This window comes from Scyliorhinus canicula, chromosome 21, assembly GCF_902713615.1.
Source record: "Scyliorhinus canicula chromosome 21, sScyCan1.1, whole genome shotgun sequence".
NCBI lineage: Eukaryota > Metazoa > Chordata > Chondrichthyes > Carcharhiniformes > Scyliorhinidae > Scyliorhinus > Scyliorhinus canicula.
Window position 1 is genome coordinate 6,555,809 of NC_052166.1, and position 18,687 is coordinate 6,574,495.

At 51.5% G+C, this 18,687-nt stretch overlaps 1 protein-coding gene across 1 annotated transcript in view; it reads right to left on the reverse strand.

The window, feature by feature from the left end:
- Positions 1-18,687, reverse strand: part of LOC119955913 (structural maintenance of chromosomes protein 1A-like) — a 45,737-nt gene that overhangs the window by 24,761 nt on the left and 2,289 nt on the right. The window contains 8 exon segments of the mRNA XM_038782571.1: positions 1,583-1,790; positions 3,902-3,984; positions 7,097-7,237; positions 8,585-8,843; positions 15,141-15,379; positions 16,288-16,491; positions 17,565-17,677; positions 17,844-18,032. Coding sequence (XP_038638499.1) covers positions 1,583-1,790; positions 3,902-3,984; positions 7,097-7,237; positions 8,585-8,843; positions 15,141-15,379; positions 16,288-16,491; positions 17,565-17,677; positions 17,844-18,032 — 1,436 coding nt within the window.

Below are 18,687 nucleotides of genomic sequence, written 5' to 3' on the forward strand. Positions count from 1 at the left end.
ATTAACAATGCCACCCCCCCACCCCCCACCTCTTTTACCATCCTCCCTAATCTTGTTGAAACATCTATAACCAGGGACCTCCAACAACCATTTCTGCCCCTCTTCTATCCAAGTTTCCATGATGGCCACCATATCGTAGTCCCATGTACCGATCCATGCCTTAAGTTCACCCACCTTATTCCTGATGCTTCTGGCGTTACACACTTCAACCCATCTCCGTGCCTGCAAGTACTCTCCTTTGTCAGTGTTACCTTCCTCACTACCTCACTTGATGTCCTGAACACCGGCTACCTTAGTTGTTGGACTACAAGTCCAGTTCCCATTCCCCTGGCAAATAGTTTTAAACCCTCCCGAAGAGTACTAGAAAACCTCCCTCCCAGGATATTGGTGCCCCTCTGGTTCAGATGCAACCCGTACTGCTTGTACAGGTCCCACCTTCCCCAGAATGCGCTCCAATTATCCAAATACCTGAAGCCCTCCCTCCTACACCATTCCTGCAGCCACGTGTTCAACTGCACTCTCTCCCTATTCCTAGCCTTGCTATCACGTGGCACCGGCAACAAACCAGAGATGACAACTCTGTCTGTCCTGGCTTTTAACTTCCAACCTAACTCCCTAAACTCATTTATTACATCCACACCCCTTTTCCTACCTACGTCGTTGGTACCAATGTGCACCACGACTTCTGGCTGCTCACCCTCCCCCTTAAGGATCCTGACGACACAATCCGAGACATCCCTGGTCCTGGCAGCCAGGAGGCAACATACCTTCCGGGAGTCTCGCTCGCGACCACAGAATCTCCTATCCATTCCCATAACCATCGAGTCTCCTATCACTATTGCTTTTCTATTCTCCCCCGTTCCCTTCTGAGCCCCAGAGCCAGACTCAGTACCAGAGACCTGGCCGCTAGGGCCTTCCCCCGGTAGATCACCCCCCCCCCCCCCCCCCCCAACAGCATCTAAAACGGTATACTTGTTTTGAAGGGGAATGGCCACGTTTTCTTTCCCCTGACTGTAACCCAGCTACTCTTGTCCTGTACCTTGGGTGTGGCTACCTCCCTGTAACTCTTCTCTATTATCCCCTCTGCCTCCCGGATGATCCGAAGTTCATCCAGCTCCAGCTCCAGTTCCTTACCACGGTCTCCGAGGAGCTGGAGTTGGGTGCACTTCCTGCAGGTTTCAAACTGACTCAACAATTGGTTGTAGCCCTTCTGCTCCGACTGGACTGGGTGACGCTGAGGCGACACTCTGGGGCTCCGACTGGACTGGGCGACGCTGAGGCGACACTCTGGGGCTCACCTCATCATCTGAATATGACAAACCAAAAGACGGAAGTAGGTTTTGAAGAACTGTGGGGTGATGCCATACCGGGAGGGGCCGGCATATGCTGGATGGGCAGAGCTGCCTCCTTTAGCGGCATTTGATTCTGGGTCACAGGGAGATCTAGTGAATTTCCAACAAGAGCCCTCCCCACTTTGACAGATCATGCAGCCAGAGACTCTCTCTAACCCTTACTGACAGTTCTTGCCGGCACCCAGTGTCCCGCCGGTGACAGAAAAGACAGACACGCCCGAGCCACTTACCACAGAGCCCGGGTACAACCGCTTGATACTCTCCATGATCTCTGCCTTGCGCTGCTGACGGCTGCTCTCCTGCCGGTCGATGCGAGCGTCGCCCAGCTGCTCCATGACCTGGTTCAGCTCCATGTTGATCTCATCAATCCGCCGCTTGGCAGCCTCCACCTCATCGGTCAGCTTGGTCTCCTGAGCCTGCTGCTCGTCCAGCGACTGCCTGCAGCGGGAGGAGCAGCAATGTCAGCGTAAGCGTCCTTCCTCCCCGTTATCCCCCTTTCTTTGTTTTTGCCGTTACATTTTTGATCCATGGACATTTATGGACATGTTTCTTTAAGGTTGCCTGCATCTTTAATTGAAGCAGTGGCCTGTGCCTTTAATTGAAGCAGAAGGAAGCAGTGGCCTGTGCCTTTAATTGAAGCAGAAGAAAGCAATGGCCTGTGCCTTTGATTGAAGCAGTGACTAGCCTGTGCTGGTTCAAACTGGAGCTGTAGACTGACTGCCACAAATGACAGAGATGGGCTGGGTCTTCGTTTGATTGATTTGGTTGGTGGCCAATGAATTGGCACAAAGGGCTGTGGTCTGCCCCGTAACAGATGGTGATTGGATCTTATTCCACTGAAATGGTCCAGAGGCCTAAGGAGCTTTCAGTTTTGATTCTGGCAGCGCAAAGGCAGGAGCCTAATACAATCCTCTGCAGAAAGCTGGAGATAACCCTCTCCAAAAAGGATCTCGTTAAACTCTCCCCGCAGAAAAGGCTGGTCTGAACCGACCAACTCTCACTCAGAAAAGGCAGAGGCTTGGAAATAAAGCCCAAGCTGAAAGCAAAGTTTGAGGTGAAGCAAAGGAGCCTCTCCAGGGAAAGCTACGAGTAATAAGTTTCTAAACGACAAAGATTATAACCGGCTGTAAACCAAGGACTTTAATCTCCAAGCTTGCTGTGAAAAAAGTGTACAAAAGACTTACCTTCCGACTTTCATCCTTATTATTTTTCATCTCTTTACTTCCCTTTGTTTTTGCTTGTCTTCATAGAATCATAGAATTTTCAGTGCAGGAGGCCATTCGGTCCATCGCGTCTACACTAGCCCTTGGAAAGAGCACCCTACTTAAGCCCACACCGCCACCCTATCCCCGTAACCCAGTTACTCCACCTGGGCAAGAAACTGGTGGAAATTACTTAAGGGCAATTTAGCACTGCCAATCCACCTACCCTGCACATCTTTGGACTGTGGGAGGAAACCAGAGCACCCGGAGGAAACCCACACAGACACGGGGAGAAAGTGCAAACTCCACACAGACAGTCACCGGAGGCTGGAATTGAACCCAGGACCCTGGAGCTGCGAGGCAGCTGTGCTAACCACTGTGCCGGGGGTAGTAATGACCACAATCAGGTCAGCCACCACCTTATTGGCCGGCAGAGCCGACTCAAGCCTCCTGCTCCCAATTAAGCCACTAATTTCTGAACTAAGTACCCACACCAGGACTGGGCAAATTATTCCAACAACCCATCACACCGGAGTTAACAATAAACTTCCTTTCTGTTTTTGTTTATTGTATTGGTTGCTCCCAGGGCGGTCTCCTCTACTACCAGGGAAACCAAACGCAGGCCATGTGACCAATTTGTGGCACACCGTGGTTCAGTCCTTAGGCAGTCCTCGCCCCGCCTTCATATTGCTCTCATTTTAATGGCTCCGCGAGGCTGCAAAGAGACACGTGCATCTTGGTTGCGAGCCTGTGGACCAATGCGGCTTTCGGTCGTGTCTCATCCTTGAATGAGGGAGGAGGTCATCGGACCCGCTGTGCCATTCAGGTAGATCACAGCCGATCTTAACGCCATTACTCAATGCCTTATTCAGGCCTTCATGCACATCCATGGCCTGTTGCAATGTGGAACCCAATGCCAGCTTGATGAGGAGCATTGTGTCTTCCAATTAGGCACGTTACAGCCCTCGGGGATCAATATTGTGTTTGACAATATCTTGTGTGTAGAGGGTGGGGCAGTTAAAGCGGGTAGTATATATTAGCTACTCCATATTTCATGATAATTCTTGGTATAAATAAACAGTAATTACGTTTATAAACCTGGTGACTGTAATTATTGGACAGCCAAGATTTCAGGTATTTTTCTGTAAGAATCATTGGTTAATTCACTGGTGTTGTGACTCCGGGACGAGTGGGACTGGAATTGACCACGCCCGAAGAAGCAATATGCCACATTTTCCTCTCTCATGCACACTGTGTTTGAAGCGACAGGCATGCCCGCCCGCACACACCCAGGCACTGCCTGCTCTCGCACACGGATGATTCTTTAATTATTTAGCGCGCACTCACTTGCTGGTGTTGATGTAATCTTCCAGCTTTTCAATTCTCTTCTGGTTCTCTTCGATCTCTCGGAGCTTCTGTTTGATTTTCGCCTGCAGAATGCAAGAGAACGCTGCTAAATTCCATCATTAACTCAAACACAGGAACAATGAGGCAGAAAAGACCATGGCACTCAGGGCTTGTATTGTAACATTTGCCACTTCTGTGGCACATCTAAAACCATCCCAAGGCGCTTGACGGGTGAAATTATCAAATGCGATTTGACCTCAGGGGGCAGGCGACGGAAAGCTCGGCCAAAGAGGTCGGTTTGAAGAGGGGCCGAGGGCACGCAGGGGCGCAAGAGAGAAAAAGACTGCGCGAGGAGATAGAGGGATTATGGGAAGAAATTCCAGAGTTTAGGAGCCAGGCTAGAAGCGCCACCACCAACGCTGGGGCAACGAAAATCGGGGATGTGGAAAGAGGCAAAAATTGGAGGAACGCAGAAATCTCGGGAGTCTTGCTGGGATCCCAGACATGGAGGAGCAAGGCCAGGGGCGGATCTGGAAAATAGGTTGTTTTTTTTTTAAAATAGAGATGTATCCAGACTGGGAACCGACGTAGATCAGTGAGTATCAGCCTAGTAGTCAGTGATAATTGGGATGTTGACTAATCAATGTAGTTTTGGACTCCTTATGGGAACACGGAGCTCGGTTGGCTGGACAAATGTTTTGTGATGCAGAGCAAGGATAACAGCGCGGGTTCAATTCCCGTTACCGGCTGAGATTATTCATGGAGACCCCGCCTTCTCAGCCTCGCGTGTGGTGTAGTGACCCTCAAGTTAAATCACCACCAGTCAGCTCTCCCCCTCAAAGTGGACAGCAGCCTATGACCATCTGGGACGATGGCGACTTTACTATTTAAGGGTGTAAATGCATTGGGAGGCGGCTCAGAGGATATTTACTGGATTGATACCTGGAATGAGCAGGTTGTTTTATGAGGGAAGGTTGGACAGACATTTGTTTTTTTTAAGAATTAGAATCCCTGCAGTGGATTTGGCCCAGCGTGTCTGCACTGACCCTCCGAAAGAGCACCCCCCCCAACTCATGCCCACTCCCCCACCATATCCCCATAACCCCACTTTCTTTAGATACTCCAAAGGGGCAATTTAGCATGGCCAACCCACCTAACCTACCCTTCTTTGAACTGTTGACAGGAATAAATAAAATCATGGATGCTCTTGCGCAGTGTTCTTCAAACTCGGGGGCGACTCCATACTTTCCGACACTGGAAGGCTTTACCTTCATCCAACAGGTTCCATTGGAGGAGCGTGTACGAGGGCCAAAGGGACCCAAAACCATTTCCTCCATTTTTGTCAGCAGTAAACAAGATAAGAGAAAATGGTGGGTCGCGCAGCTCGGCCGGCGTGGGTCGTGAAGGTTGGCCGGTTTGGGTGGGGGGTGGGGGCAGTTTTCAAATTAGGAATTTCTCTCAGGGGACTAAATGGCGTTGGAGCTCTCTGCCTCAGAAGGTGGGAGAGGCCAGGGGCCATTGAATATTGTTAAGGCAGAGGTAGGTAGAGTCTTGTGAGGCGAGGGAATCAAAAGATGCTGCCAACCCTGCTGCTTTTAGCCAACATGGTGGGGGTGTGGAATTCGATTCACAACAGATCAGCCATGGTGGAGCAGGCTTGAGGGGCCGAGTGGCCTCCTATTTCGTTTGGCTGTATTCTCAACCCACTCATCTTCAACATGCCTGGACACGAGGCGAGGAAAACCCAGTGGTGGAGAGTTTTGAAGACCACGTGTCCAAAGTCTCATTTCTCCTTTCACGTACGCTGCCCATTGTCAGGTCTCAGGTTATTCATACAGCGGATCCCGAATCTGATCACTGCCACAGAGAGACAGACACGTCGCCAAACCCTTTTTTCCTCACACTCCTCAGGACAAACACCAGACTGCAAAATTCTGAAGGCTGTATACGAGGGTTTGCGGGGTGAGGACGGGTGCTTGCTGGGAGCAGCAGCCAGCATTCAAATGGCATGCGGAGATGCGATTTTCCCAGTGAGATTAGCAGGCATCTAGGCAGAATCAGGTGCCGAAACAGCCTACCCTGACGACAGTGATCAGCGGAGGTATACACGTGTTAATTTCTAGAGTCAAAGAATTTGAGAGAGGCAGGCAGCCAAAATCCAGGGGGGGGGGGGGGGGGGGGGGGAGGAAGCAATATGGTCTAATTGCCAGCACCCTCAGAAGCAATGGGGCCACTTTTAGATCGAAGAACCTGGGAGGCTACTTTTCAATCCAAGAACCTGGGAGTCTACAACCCAGGAGGCAAGTTTTACATCAAGCTCCTGCAGAAACCTTCGTTGAGGCAGTTTGAATATATTTGCTGAATCAGGAAAAGACATTTCCCAGACATGATTATCAGCCCAGCCTTGGGTGGTAACCATGAACTGGATGTTGTCTGGAGACAAGACTAGTCTTAAGGAGATCAGGGAGTGTAGATTGGACCAAGGGGTACGCGCTGCATGTGCGCACACGGGCTCTGTCATGGCAGACAGAAGGAGCATGTCCACACATTGCACCTTTTCCAACAAAACAAAAGCTCGGGGGTGGGGAGGTGGGGCTGGGGGAACCATTCCCTGGATCATGCCCCATGGAAATGCCTTTACCAATCAGAACCAGCATACCCTGGTTTGAATCTGAACAAATGTTGGGCAGTTAACTGCTCGCTGCCACATTTCATTCACAGCAAGCACCTCTACCAACCAGAGTCCACTCGCTAACCAAGTAGCACTCTTCCCATGCAGTACAAATTGTTGTTCCCTCAGCTGTTGGTTTATCCTGCGTGGCTGTCCTGATGAGTGCAAGACAAAAAAATTCGACATAGCTCTTCTTCCCAGCAATACGCAAGTCCTGCACCTTCAAACCAGTATTTGGATAGTGGAATTGCTAACTAATCCCCACGAACCCAGCGTAGCGTTCCAGCAGATTTGCTGTCGTGCATAGCTTGTTTGTGACCTGTGGGATCCCTTTAAAATTGTTGTGTGGCCAAATAAACATGGATGTTATGGTAACGTTGGCCCTTTTGACCAGCACTGCATGGTACGGTATGGACTTCCGCGCTGCCGCAAAAGGAAAACGACGTTATCAATGTGCACGGGTTACAGGTTTTGGCCCCTCCCGACCCTGGTTTCGAAGCTGCGACGCCGGATTAGGAACTCACCTCCGTCTCCACCTTCTTCCTCTCCTCCAAGTCCAGCCGGTCCTGGTCAGCCTTCTGGTCCCGGTTGAATTTCTCCAGCTCCTGAGCCAGGGTGGCAGCTCGTTTGCTGGCCTCTTCTTTCAGCCGGTGATATTTCTTCACCTAGTTTGGGTGGGTGGGGGTGGGAGAGAAGAGAGACGAAAAGAAATGCAGGATGTCATGGAGATGGGGCGACAATTGAGACCGCTGACTCTTTGCTACCAAAAGACCTCTTGGGGAAAACAAACCGTGTCAGTCAGCCATTTCCTATCACCTACCAGTCGAAAAAGAAACAATTGTTCTCTAGCTGACCCCAACAGACAGCAATTTGACCTGACCCATGAAAGTGTCACTTGGAAACCCTCCTGTTTTGTGGCCTTGTGGAGTCTATAGGTTGTGTGTATGTAGGTTGCTTCAGACTGCACTCCCTTTTCAGTTATTTAGAAAAATCTTCTGTGGCAGTTTTGTTTGCACTTTAGCCCCCTGCTCCTGATCGGGCAGAGAGGGGAATACAAGGAGGAGACCGCCCCTTGTGAACCTACTCCTTAGCCAGGCCAAACTCGGCATCAGCAGGTCCAGGCAACGGGTGACCGAGGGGTCTTCCTTGCCATACTTATGCCCCTCGATCACGGCTACAGCTGGAGAGGGAGCATGCGGTGCCCACCGTCGAGTCCTTACATGCCAGGTGGGCACCGTGGGGAACTCGGGTGCCTTATGGACCTCCCCTTAATCACATTTTAGTTTGATGTTTTAAGTTTCATTTGTGATTTGTTAGTGTTTAAGGCAGTACCCCTTTTAAGGGGCTGCCCTTTTTACTTTGTATGTCACAGGAGGTACACAAGAACAATTTTTTTTTCTCGAGGGGGTTCGAATACAAAAGGGGACGCAACGATGCGTTAGTTGTACGCAGCCTAGGTCAGAGGATGGTGCAGAATATTAACTTTGGGGCACCATATTTCAGACAGGATAGATCCGGGGTGGGGGGGGGGGGGGCATGTCAGATTCTCCAGAATTATACCAGCGCCCTGGCTATTACTGACTCTGGTCCAACATCGCAAAAAACAGATAATTTGCTTATTTCCCTCACTTACATTTATTGCAGTTTGCGAGATTGCATCCCGTGTACAAATTGACGATCTGCATTACAACACTGACTTCATTTCTGATGGAGCAGAGTGGTCATAAAAGTGCTTCTGGGACAAACGGAAGTCATAAAAGTTGCTACGCAAATGTACCTAACCTTTGTGCCTAACCTGGGAGCACCGATGCCGACACTGGATGTCCACGATGCAAAGTTTAATGCTGCAGGTCTAATTCTTGGAAATTGGACTGGTCTGACGTCAGTGAGAGCGCAAGCCCCTTTTGGCTGGCAAATGCTTGGAAGTTGCTTAAAATGCTTCAAGTGGTCTTGAAAATTGGGATCAATGCAGATCACCACCATCCCACAATTCCTCTCCTGCTCGACCTTACCTGGTTCTCCTCGAGCTGCAGATCCCGACCTTGACTCTGGCTCTCCTCCTCCATGCGCTCCTCGAACTCCTGCCGGGCTTTCTCCACCGACAGCATCTCCTGCTCCAGCTCGTCCATGTCCGCCTTGCGCTTCTTGTACTGTTTCTGAGCGTTCTGCAGCGACTTCTTGGCGGATTCCAGCTTCTTGATTTTGTGCGACGTGTTTTCCTTGGCCTTGATGTACTGTGGCCGTTTCTGGTTTAATTCTGAGTCCTTCTCCCTGAAAGCGGAAAGGTATCCAAGTGTCAGCCAGCCATATCATGTTTAAAAATGAAGAGGTCCTGCAAATTCGTCATTCCCGAGGTCAGCAGGAGTGCAATTGCTTTTCTTTATTCTGCTAGGTCCCCGAAAATTGCTTAAGACGTGTGACGAGGTCTGGCAATTTGGGGATTCCCAAGGTCAACGAGACTTTACACTGGCAGATGCCCAGATATTTCTCCCCAAGAAGGAAAAGCCTGCATCTAATTTTCCAGCTTGGAACAATGCAAATTCATACCCCTGCACCAGGCGAGGCACCGCATACCAAGCCCAGGTAAATGCTGCCAGGCTGTTCGACCACGCAAGGCATCACAACCAGGGCTAATTGGTCTTCAGACATTCATAATTTTGCACGTCCCGTAAGAATCCTGGCTGATCCCACGAGAAGGAGCAATTTCCCTTCATTCACTCAGCACAGGCCAGGAGGGGAACTCGAGACCTGGAAATTCCCTCGTCACCTCGGGATGAGTCGAGACGGATCAGTTGCACAATACCAGATAGCCATCGTCACTTACAATGAACTGACCCAATTTGGCCTCAAAAAAGTATCAACCCTGGTTCAGCGAGGGTTCAGGGGGGGGGCAGCTGACAATCCCAGCGCAGTATTGTGGGAGTGCTAACCAACATCATTAACCAAAATAAGTTGACTATCCGGTTATTAAAGCACAAATCATCTGCCTGGGTCATTCTCACAGCGCTGCGGAGTGGGATCCTACTGTGCTCTAATTGGCTACCATGTTTGCGACATTACAGCAGTAGGGCTTCAAGGAATGGTGCCAGTCTTTAACTCCTAAAACGCTGTGAGGAGCGGCCCTGCGAATTGGGACTTCCCACAGTCTCAGAGTGCAATTGCTTCTCTTTAGGTTGGCGGAAGAATTGGAAATTGCTTCGCGTCATCGTGAGGTCACGAAAGGCGCTACAGAACTGCAAAGTTCTCTCCTCTCTCTGCAAGCCATTAACACCCAGAGCGAGCAGAAAGATCGAGAGACTCGCAGGCTGGAAAGATGGTGCAGGAGGGAAGGCTTTAGATTCCTGGGGAGGTGGCACCTGTATGAGTCGGACTGGTTGCGATTTGCACTGGAACAGAGCTGGGACTGGGGGGGGACACACACACACCAAGAGGAATACCTGGATGCACACAATACTCACGTTGAGAACAGTAAGTTATGTCAGAGTAAGGGAGAAAGCAATGACATCTAAATGAGAATTACTGCGAATGCACAGAGCACGGGAAATAAGACTGGGGAGTTACAGGTGCAGATTACATTGTGGAAATATGATGTTGTGGCAATAACAGAAACCTGGCTCAAGGAAGGGCAAGACTGGATGTTAAATATTCCTGGGTACAAGGTGTTCAGAAAAGATAGTAAAGAGGGAGGGGTGACGGTATCAGTTAGGGAGAGCATTGCAGTACTGGAGAAAGAGGATGTCCCAGAGGGTCCAATGACGGAATCTATTTGGCTCAAGCGAAGGAAGAAAAAGGGTGCACTGACATCGCTCAGTGTACATAGAACATAGACATTACAGCGCAGTACAGGCCCTTCGGCCCTCGATGTTGCGCTGACCAGTGAAACCACTCTAAAGTCCATCTACACTATTCCCTTATCGTCCATATGGCTATCCAATGACCATTTGAATGCGTTTAGTGTTGGCGAGTCCACTACTGTTGCAGACAGGGCATTCCACGCCCTTACTACTCTGAGTACTGCATGGGGTCAGATACAGAGTAAAGCTCCCTCTACACTGTCCCCATCAAACACTCCCAGGACAGGTACAGAACGGAGTTAGATACAGAGTAAAGCTCCCTCTACACTGTCCCCATCAAACACTCCCAGGACAGGGACAGCACGGGGTTAGATACAGAGTAAAGCTCCCTCTACACTGTCCCCATCAAACACTCCCAGGACAGGTACAGAACGGGTTCAGATACAGAGTAAAGCTCCCTCTACACTGTCCCATCAAACACTCCCAGGACTGGTACAGAACGGGCTCAGATACAGAGTAAAGCTCCCTCGACACTGTCCCATCAAACACTCCAGATCGCCAACCGGTGGAAAGGATGAGGAACAAATCTGTAGGGAAATTATAGACAAGTGAAAACATTATAGAGTAGCTTTAATGGGGGACTTTTATTACCCAAAAGTGGACTTGGAAGGGAGGAGAGGGGTAAAAGGTCTTAGATGGCATTCAGGAAAATGGCATACAGCAGTTACGTGTCCGTCCAATAAAAAAAAAAAGGATGGACTGTTGGTCCTGGTTCTTGGAAAGAAGGGGTGGGCCCAGTAGATCAAGTGTCAGTGGGGGCAACATTTAAGAAACATTGATCATTGACATAGAATTCACAGTGTAGAAGGAGGTCATTCAGCCGATCGAGTCTGCACTGGCCCTTGGAAAGGGCAGCCTACCCAAGCCCACCCCTCCACCCTATCCCCGTAACCCCACCCAACCTTTGTGGACACTAAGGGCAATTTAGCATGGCCAATCCACCTAACCTGCACATCTTTGGACTGTGGGAGGAAACCGTAGCACCCGGAGGAAACCCACGCAGACACGGGGAGAACGTGCAGACTCCACACAGACAGTGACCCAAGCCGGGAATCGAGCCTAGAGCTGTGAAGCAACTGTGCTGCCGTATTGTAAGGTTTAGGATGATGATAGAAAAAGGACAATGGGAAAGCCTGAGTAAGAATAATTAACTGGGGGAAGTGCAGACTTCAACGGAACAAGAACGCTGGAGCAGATAAACTGGAGCGAAAGGCTGGCAGGGAAAAACTGGGGCCGAACAACGGGCTACCTTTAGAACAGAAATGGTCCAGACACAGCCAAAATGAAAAGGCAAGGGAAACAAAGGGCAGCAGGGTAGCATGGTGGTTAGCATAAATGCTTCACAGCTCCAGGGTCCCAGGTTCGATTCCCGGCTTGGGTCACTGTCTGTGAGGAGTCTGCACGTCCTCCCCCTGTGTGCGTGGGTTTCCTCCGGGTGCTCCGGTTTCCTCCCACAGTCCAAAGATGTGCGGGTTAGGTGGATTGGCCATGCTAAATTGCCCGTAGTGTCCTAATAAAAGTAAGGTTAAGGGGGGGGGGGGTTGTTGGGTTACGGGTATAGGGTGGATACGTGGGTTGAGTAGGGTGATCATGGCTCGGCACAACATTGAGGGCCGAAGGGCCTGTTCTGTGCTGTACTGTTCTATGTTCTAAATCCAGTGCTCCCTGGATGAAAAAGAGGCAGAAATTAAGATAAGGGAGGAAAGGTGTGCTTATGACAGGTAGAAAATACAGTTGAAAACCAGGAGGAAGGTTTCAGAGGGGAGGTGAAAAAGTACATTGGAAAAGGGAACATGAAAGGGAATCCCAAAGTCTTCTAGAGGCAGGTAAATGGCAAAAAGGGTGCTAAGAGGATGAGTGGGGCAGATTCGGAATCTAAAAAGGGGGGGGGGGGGCACGGCTGAAGTATTAAATGAATACTTTGCAACAGTCTTTACCAGGGAAGGAGATGCTACCCAGGACGGCTGGTGACAAGACGAGGTGACTCTCTCTGTCACAAAATTGACACAGGGGAAGTGTTCAAGAGACTGGTCAAGGGTTGACAAGACAGTTGGATAAGATGCATCCAAGGATACTGAAGGAAGTGAGAATAGAAATGACTGGGGCACTGGCCATAACCACCTAGTCCTCTCTAGTCTCAGGGGATGTGCCAGAGGACTGGAGAATTACAAATGTTATACCAGTGTTCAAAAAAAAAGGTTTTGTGCGCAAGCTTCTGGAAACAATTATTCAGCATAGTCACATGAAAAACGCAGGTCGATTAGGAAGAGCCAGCAGGGATTTCTAAAGTGGAGATAGTGTTTAACTAACGTTTTTTGAGGTGGTAACAGGCAGGATCAATCAAGGTTATGCTGTTGATGTGGTGTGCATCGACTTTCAGAAGGCATTCGATACAGTAACACACAACAGACTTGTGAGGGCAGTTAAAAAGGGACCGTAGCAACATGGACAAGCTGAACAATAGGAAGAAAACATGAATGGTCAATGGCTATTTTGGGGGCTGGAGGAAGGATTGCAGTGGTATTCCCCAGGGGGTCAGTATTGGGACCCTTGCTTTTCCTGATATAAACTAATGAGCTAGATTTTGGCATGCAGGGAACAATCTCCAATGTTCGCAGACGACACAAAACTTGGGACAGTGTAGAACTTGAAAAGGACATGGAGAAGTTGGTGGAGTGGGCAGATAGGTGGAAGATGAAGTTCAATGCAGAGAAGTGTGAAGTGATGCATTGGCAGGAAGAATACAGAGACACAACACAAGGGGTGCATGCCTTAAAGGGTTTAGGAGCAGGGAGACCTGGGTGGATATGTGCACAGATCACCAAGGTGGAAGAACAGGTGGAGAGAGCAGACAATAAAGCAAATAGTATTCTGGGCTATATTAGCAGAGTAGAAGAGCGAAGAGGTTATGCTGAACTTATACAAGACAGTAGTTAGACCTCAGCTGGAATATTGTGTACAGTTCTGGGCGCCACACTATAGGAGGGATGTGAACACATTGGAGGGAGTGAGGGAGATGTTTACAAGACTGGTTCCAGGGATGAGAAACTTCAGTGACGAGGACAGGTTGGGACTGTTCTCTTGGACAAAAGGAGGCTAAGAGGAGACCTGATAGAGATGTTCAAAATCATGAGATTAAACAGCGAGAAACTGTTCCCGCTCCCAAAATGATCAAGAACAAGAGGGGACACAGAATTAGTGATTTGCAAACGAGGCAAATGTGACGCGAGACAAAACTTCTTCGCCCAGAAAGTGGTCTGGTGTTCACTGTCTGGAAGTGTGGAGGTGGAGGCAGGTTCAATCGAGACATTCAAGGCATTAACATATTATCGGAATAGAAACAATGGGTATGGGGGTAAGCAGGGGAATGGCACTAAGCCACAGTGTTTGTTTGGGCAGCAGGTTGTTATGGGCCAGGGTTTAGAGAACCCCAAAGTGTATCACGGAGTTCACCTGACCCACAACTTTTAATAGATTGTGGTATGGGGAGCACACGGCCCACTCTACAGGTGTGGTACAGCAGAAATGGGAAAGTATTTTTTAAAGCAAAACAATGTTTATTCTATTAACTCAAGTTAACCTTTTTAAAACAAACAGTGAACATCTTAGCAACCATTAATTCAAATACAGCCCCCAAAGACGACACTAAATAATGCGTACGCTGTCCTTTTAACATCTAGAAGACTTACAAAAAACATAACCTTTAACAGATGCACATCAGATTTACATTCACTACTCAGAACATTTATATTTCTGAATTCACCAAATGATCCAAGACATAGTCTTTTCATGGCAGAGAGAACAGCAGTACAGCTGCTTTGTCTGGCTTCAGCTCCAACACTGAAGACGAAACCAAAAGACACAGACACACCCAAGCTTTTCTCAAAATGAAACTAAAAAGCAGAGCCAGAGCTCAGCTCCACCCACACACTGACATCACTGCAGTAACATGAGCAGACAAACATTTCTTAAAGCGACATTCTCATGAGAAGGTGCAGACACAATGGCCGGGATTCTCCAACCCCCTGCCGGGTCGGAGAATCCCGGGGGGGGGGGGGGTGGGGGGGAGGCACATATCCCGCTCCGCCGCCATATTCTCTGGTGCCGGACAGCAGCACCCACCCCGGCGATTATCCGGGCCCCGATGGGCCGAGCGGGCCGTCCATTTTTGGACAGTCCCGCCGGTGTGAATTACCCACGTCACGCATGGCGGGACCTGGCAGGGGGTGCGGTCGCCTGGGCCGTGATCGGGGCCCACCTATCTGCGGGTGGGCTTGTTCCGTGGGGGGCACTTCTTTCTTCCGGGCCCCTGTAGGGCTCCGCCATATTGCCTGGGGGCCGGCGTCGAGAAGAGAACCCCCCGTGCATGCGCGAAATACGCCGGCCGGTCTGCGCATGCCCGGAATCACGCCGGCTGTTCCGCGCATGTGAAAACTCATGCTGGCCCTTCGGCGCCAGCTGGAGCGGCGCCAACCCCTCCGGCATCCGCCTAGCCCCGAAAATGCGGAGAATTCCTCACTTTCGGGGGCTGTTGACGCCGGAGTGGTTGGCGCAGGTTTTCCCGCCAGCGTGGGGACTTAGTCCCCAGAAGGGAGAATCCTGCCCGATGAGCCGAATGGCTTCCTTCTGCGCTTAACAATTAAATTATTCAACGCCTAGCTTGACATTCCCGAGCACCACCGCCTACTCCATCCCAACACAACCGGAAACCTACTTGATGTCTTTCTCGACCTGCTGCTGCTCCCGCATCAGCTTGCCCACTTCCTTCTTGTGCACCTTCATCTCCTCCTCCACCTTGTCCATGCGCTTCCTGTCCTTCTCGATCTCCTTGTTCCGAGACGTCAGGTCCTTGCTCAGTCTCTCGATCTCAGACTCGTTGTGAAAGAGTTTGAAGAGCTGCAGTTGTACCTGTGCCCGGACCAGTTCATCCTTCAGGCGCTGGTAACGTTCTGCCTGAGAGTGGAACCAGAAAAGGATAAGACTGATAAACCATTCAAATCTGATGTCCAGCATGGTTCAGTTGGATGGACTCTCTCCCAAGTTAGAAGGGGCATGGCCTCACCTCAGAGACTCAAGCGCATGATCCACGCCTCACACCGGCACTTGCCGCTGCAGTGGGGAGGGGGCATGGCCAAGGGGGCACTGCCACTGTCAGGGGGCCAGGGAGCATTGCACTGGCGGAGGGACAATGCGCAGGGAGCACCACTGAAGGAGTACTCAAATTAAGACGGTCACAGGGCGGCACGGTGGTGCAGTGGTTAGCACTGCCGCCTCAAGGCGCTGAGGACCCGGATTCGATCCCGGCCCTGGGTCAATGTCCGCGTTTGCATATTCGCCCCACAAGCTAAAAATGTACCGAGTAGGTGGATTGGCTACGCTAAATTGCCCCTTAATTGGAAAAAAAATAATTGGATACTCTAAATTTATTTTTAAAAATAAGACGGTCATTAGTAAATCCAATCAGGGAGGGAATTCAAGAGAAACGTCTTGAGAATGGGGGCCCCCACACCCCACATCGGTGGGAATGGGGACCCGTTCATACGGAGAGTGGGGAGAATAAGGGATCCATGGGGAGTGGTTGAGATGAATCATGTTGACGTGATTAAAGGGGGCGAGAAGCTGGCTAAACGCATGAGGGAGAAATTAAGAGAAGGATATGAGGTATGGGGAGATGAAGTGTGTGTGGGAGGCGGCGGGTTGGGGGGGGGGGGGGGGGGGGGAGAGAGGCTGGTATGGTGGCAGAAGTACTGGCACAGAGCAGAGGAGCCAAATGGCCTGTTTCTGTCCGGCAACTCCATGTGAAAGCTGGTCGAATATCACATATCTGCTAAAGCTGGGACCATGCCACACTCACAACCTACCTCTTCCTTCTCCTGTTTGGCTTCCTTGCGCTCCGCTGCGATGTTCTTCTTCCGGTGGTAATTGAACTGAGTGTCCTCTTCAGCCTTCACCATCTCCTTCTTCCTCTTGTCGTACTCTAGTGCCAACTCGCCTGAGCGGCTAATCTCCTCAAACAGGGCTGTCCGTTCCTTGGGGTTCTTCATGGCGATAGACTCCACCGCACCCTGCGAACCATGAACACTGCAAGTCATCTCCAGTGGCTGGAAACTGATAACATGCACGGTGCTAGGTACAGACAGGGTTAGATTTACCATTCCAAATAGATGTAATGCAAATGTCTCAGGGCCACGTGAGCGGGGCAGGCGAGGAGGGGCCTCAGCGGGCAGGGCAGCGGGCAGGGAGGGGTGCGCCCCCCCCCCCCACAGGCAGGGGAGAGATGGAAAGGGCACCCCTCCACAGGCGGGATGGCGAAGGGGGCCCCCGCAGGAGGAGGGACGCCGAGGGGGGCGGGGCTCGCAGGAGGGAGGGATGGAGATGGGGGGGAGCCCACAGGAGGGAGGAATGGTGAAGGGGGGGGCGGGGGCCCACTGGAGGGAGGAATGGAGAAGGGGGGGCCCGCATGAGGGAGGGATGGAGAGGGGGGACCCACAGGGGGAGGGATGGAGAGGGGGGGCCCCGCAGGAGGGAGGGATGGAGATGGGGAACCCACAGGGGGAGGGATGGAGAGGGGGGGGGCCCGCAGGAGGGAGGGATGGAGGGGGGGGGGGGGGGGGACCCACAGGAGGAGGGATGGAGAGGGGGGGGACCCACAGGAGGGAGGGATGGAGAAGGGGGGGTCCACAGGAGGGAGGGATGGAGAAGGGGGGGGGGGACCCACAGGGAGGGGAGGGATAGAGAGGGGAGGGATAGAGAGGGGAGGCCCTGCAGGAGGGAGAGATGGAGAGGGTGGTACCCGCAGGAGGGAGGGATGAAGGGGGGGAGACCCACAGGAGGGAGGGATGGAGCAGGGTGGGGTCCCGCAGGAGGGAGGGATGGAGAGGGGGGGACCCACAGGGAGGGGAGGGAGGCCCCGCAGGAGGGAGGGATGGAGGGGGGAGACCCACAGGGGGGAGGGATGGAGAGGGGTGGGGTCCCGCAGGAGGGAGGGATGGAGAAGGGGGGCTGCGGGAGGTAGGGAGGGCGAGTGATTTAGGGGGCTACAGGAGATTGCAGAGAGGGGGAGAGCTGGATGATGACACTTTGGAAAGTAAGGAGGAACAAGAGGGTAGAAATTAAATCAGCTGCACGCAAGTGTTACCTGAAACACTAAGAAGTTACGGGCTTTGATGAGAATTCCCAATTTCTCCAGCTGTTCGCTGTACTCCTGCAATGGCACCACTTTGGTGTTGATCCTGTACTCCGAGGATGCCCCTGCAAAGTTACTGAGAATTAGTGCTGCTTGAAGCGGTGGTTCAACACCGCGGGAGGCTCTGCGACGCACCGGCACAGGGTCAGAGCCAGATTGGCAAAGGTGGAGCAGGTACACCGCTCTGCACTGAAAAATGCGATCAGAGCAACTCTGCCCGGCTTCACTCACCCACAATGATCCTGGTGAAGATTTTGTCGTCGCCGCTGTCTTCTGTGTACACCATGCTGACCAGTGCCCGGTTGGCGGCCGGCTTGCCCACTGGCGCACCGTGGATCAGGTCCTTCAGCGTTTTCACCCTTAGGTTGCTGGTCTTCTCCGCCAGCACAAAGCTGATGGCGTCCATGAGATTAGATTTACCTGAGCCAGACAAGACGGGGAACAATAAATTTGGCGTGCGACTCACAAACAGAAGGCCGTGCTCGGAGAGGCGGTGGTGGCGACCTGAGAGAGGACATAAATGGAGGGGGTGGGGAGGGTGGCATTGTTTGGTACGGACAAGGAGCTGCTGCATCGAAGGAGGAGCTGGATGGATCCATGAGGAAGAAAGGAATGAGACGATATGGCGAACTACCGCCGCCATGTGCAGAACGCCAAAAATCAGGTAGATGTGCCAGAGGGGATAGACGTGAGAGGAGCGGAATCTCTCGCTTCAATTGGGGCAGCACAAGTGGATAGCGCCAGGGTCCCAGGTTCAATTCCCCGCTGGGTCACTGTCTGTGCGGAGTCTGCACGTTCTCCCCGTGTTTGCGTGGGTTTCCTCCGGGTGCTCCGGTTTCCTCCCACAGTCCAAAGATGTGCAGGTTAGGTGGATTGGCCATGATAAATTGCCCTCAGTGACCAAAAAAAAGGTTAGGAGGGGTTATTGGGTTGCAGGGATAGGGTGGAAGTGAGGGCTTAAGTGGGTCGGTGCAGACTCGATGGGCCGAATGGCCTCCTTCTGCTCTGTATGTTCTATGATTGCCACATTAAAGTGCTTTATGAATGAGTGTCATTACCTATACCCTTTCATCTC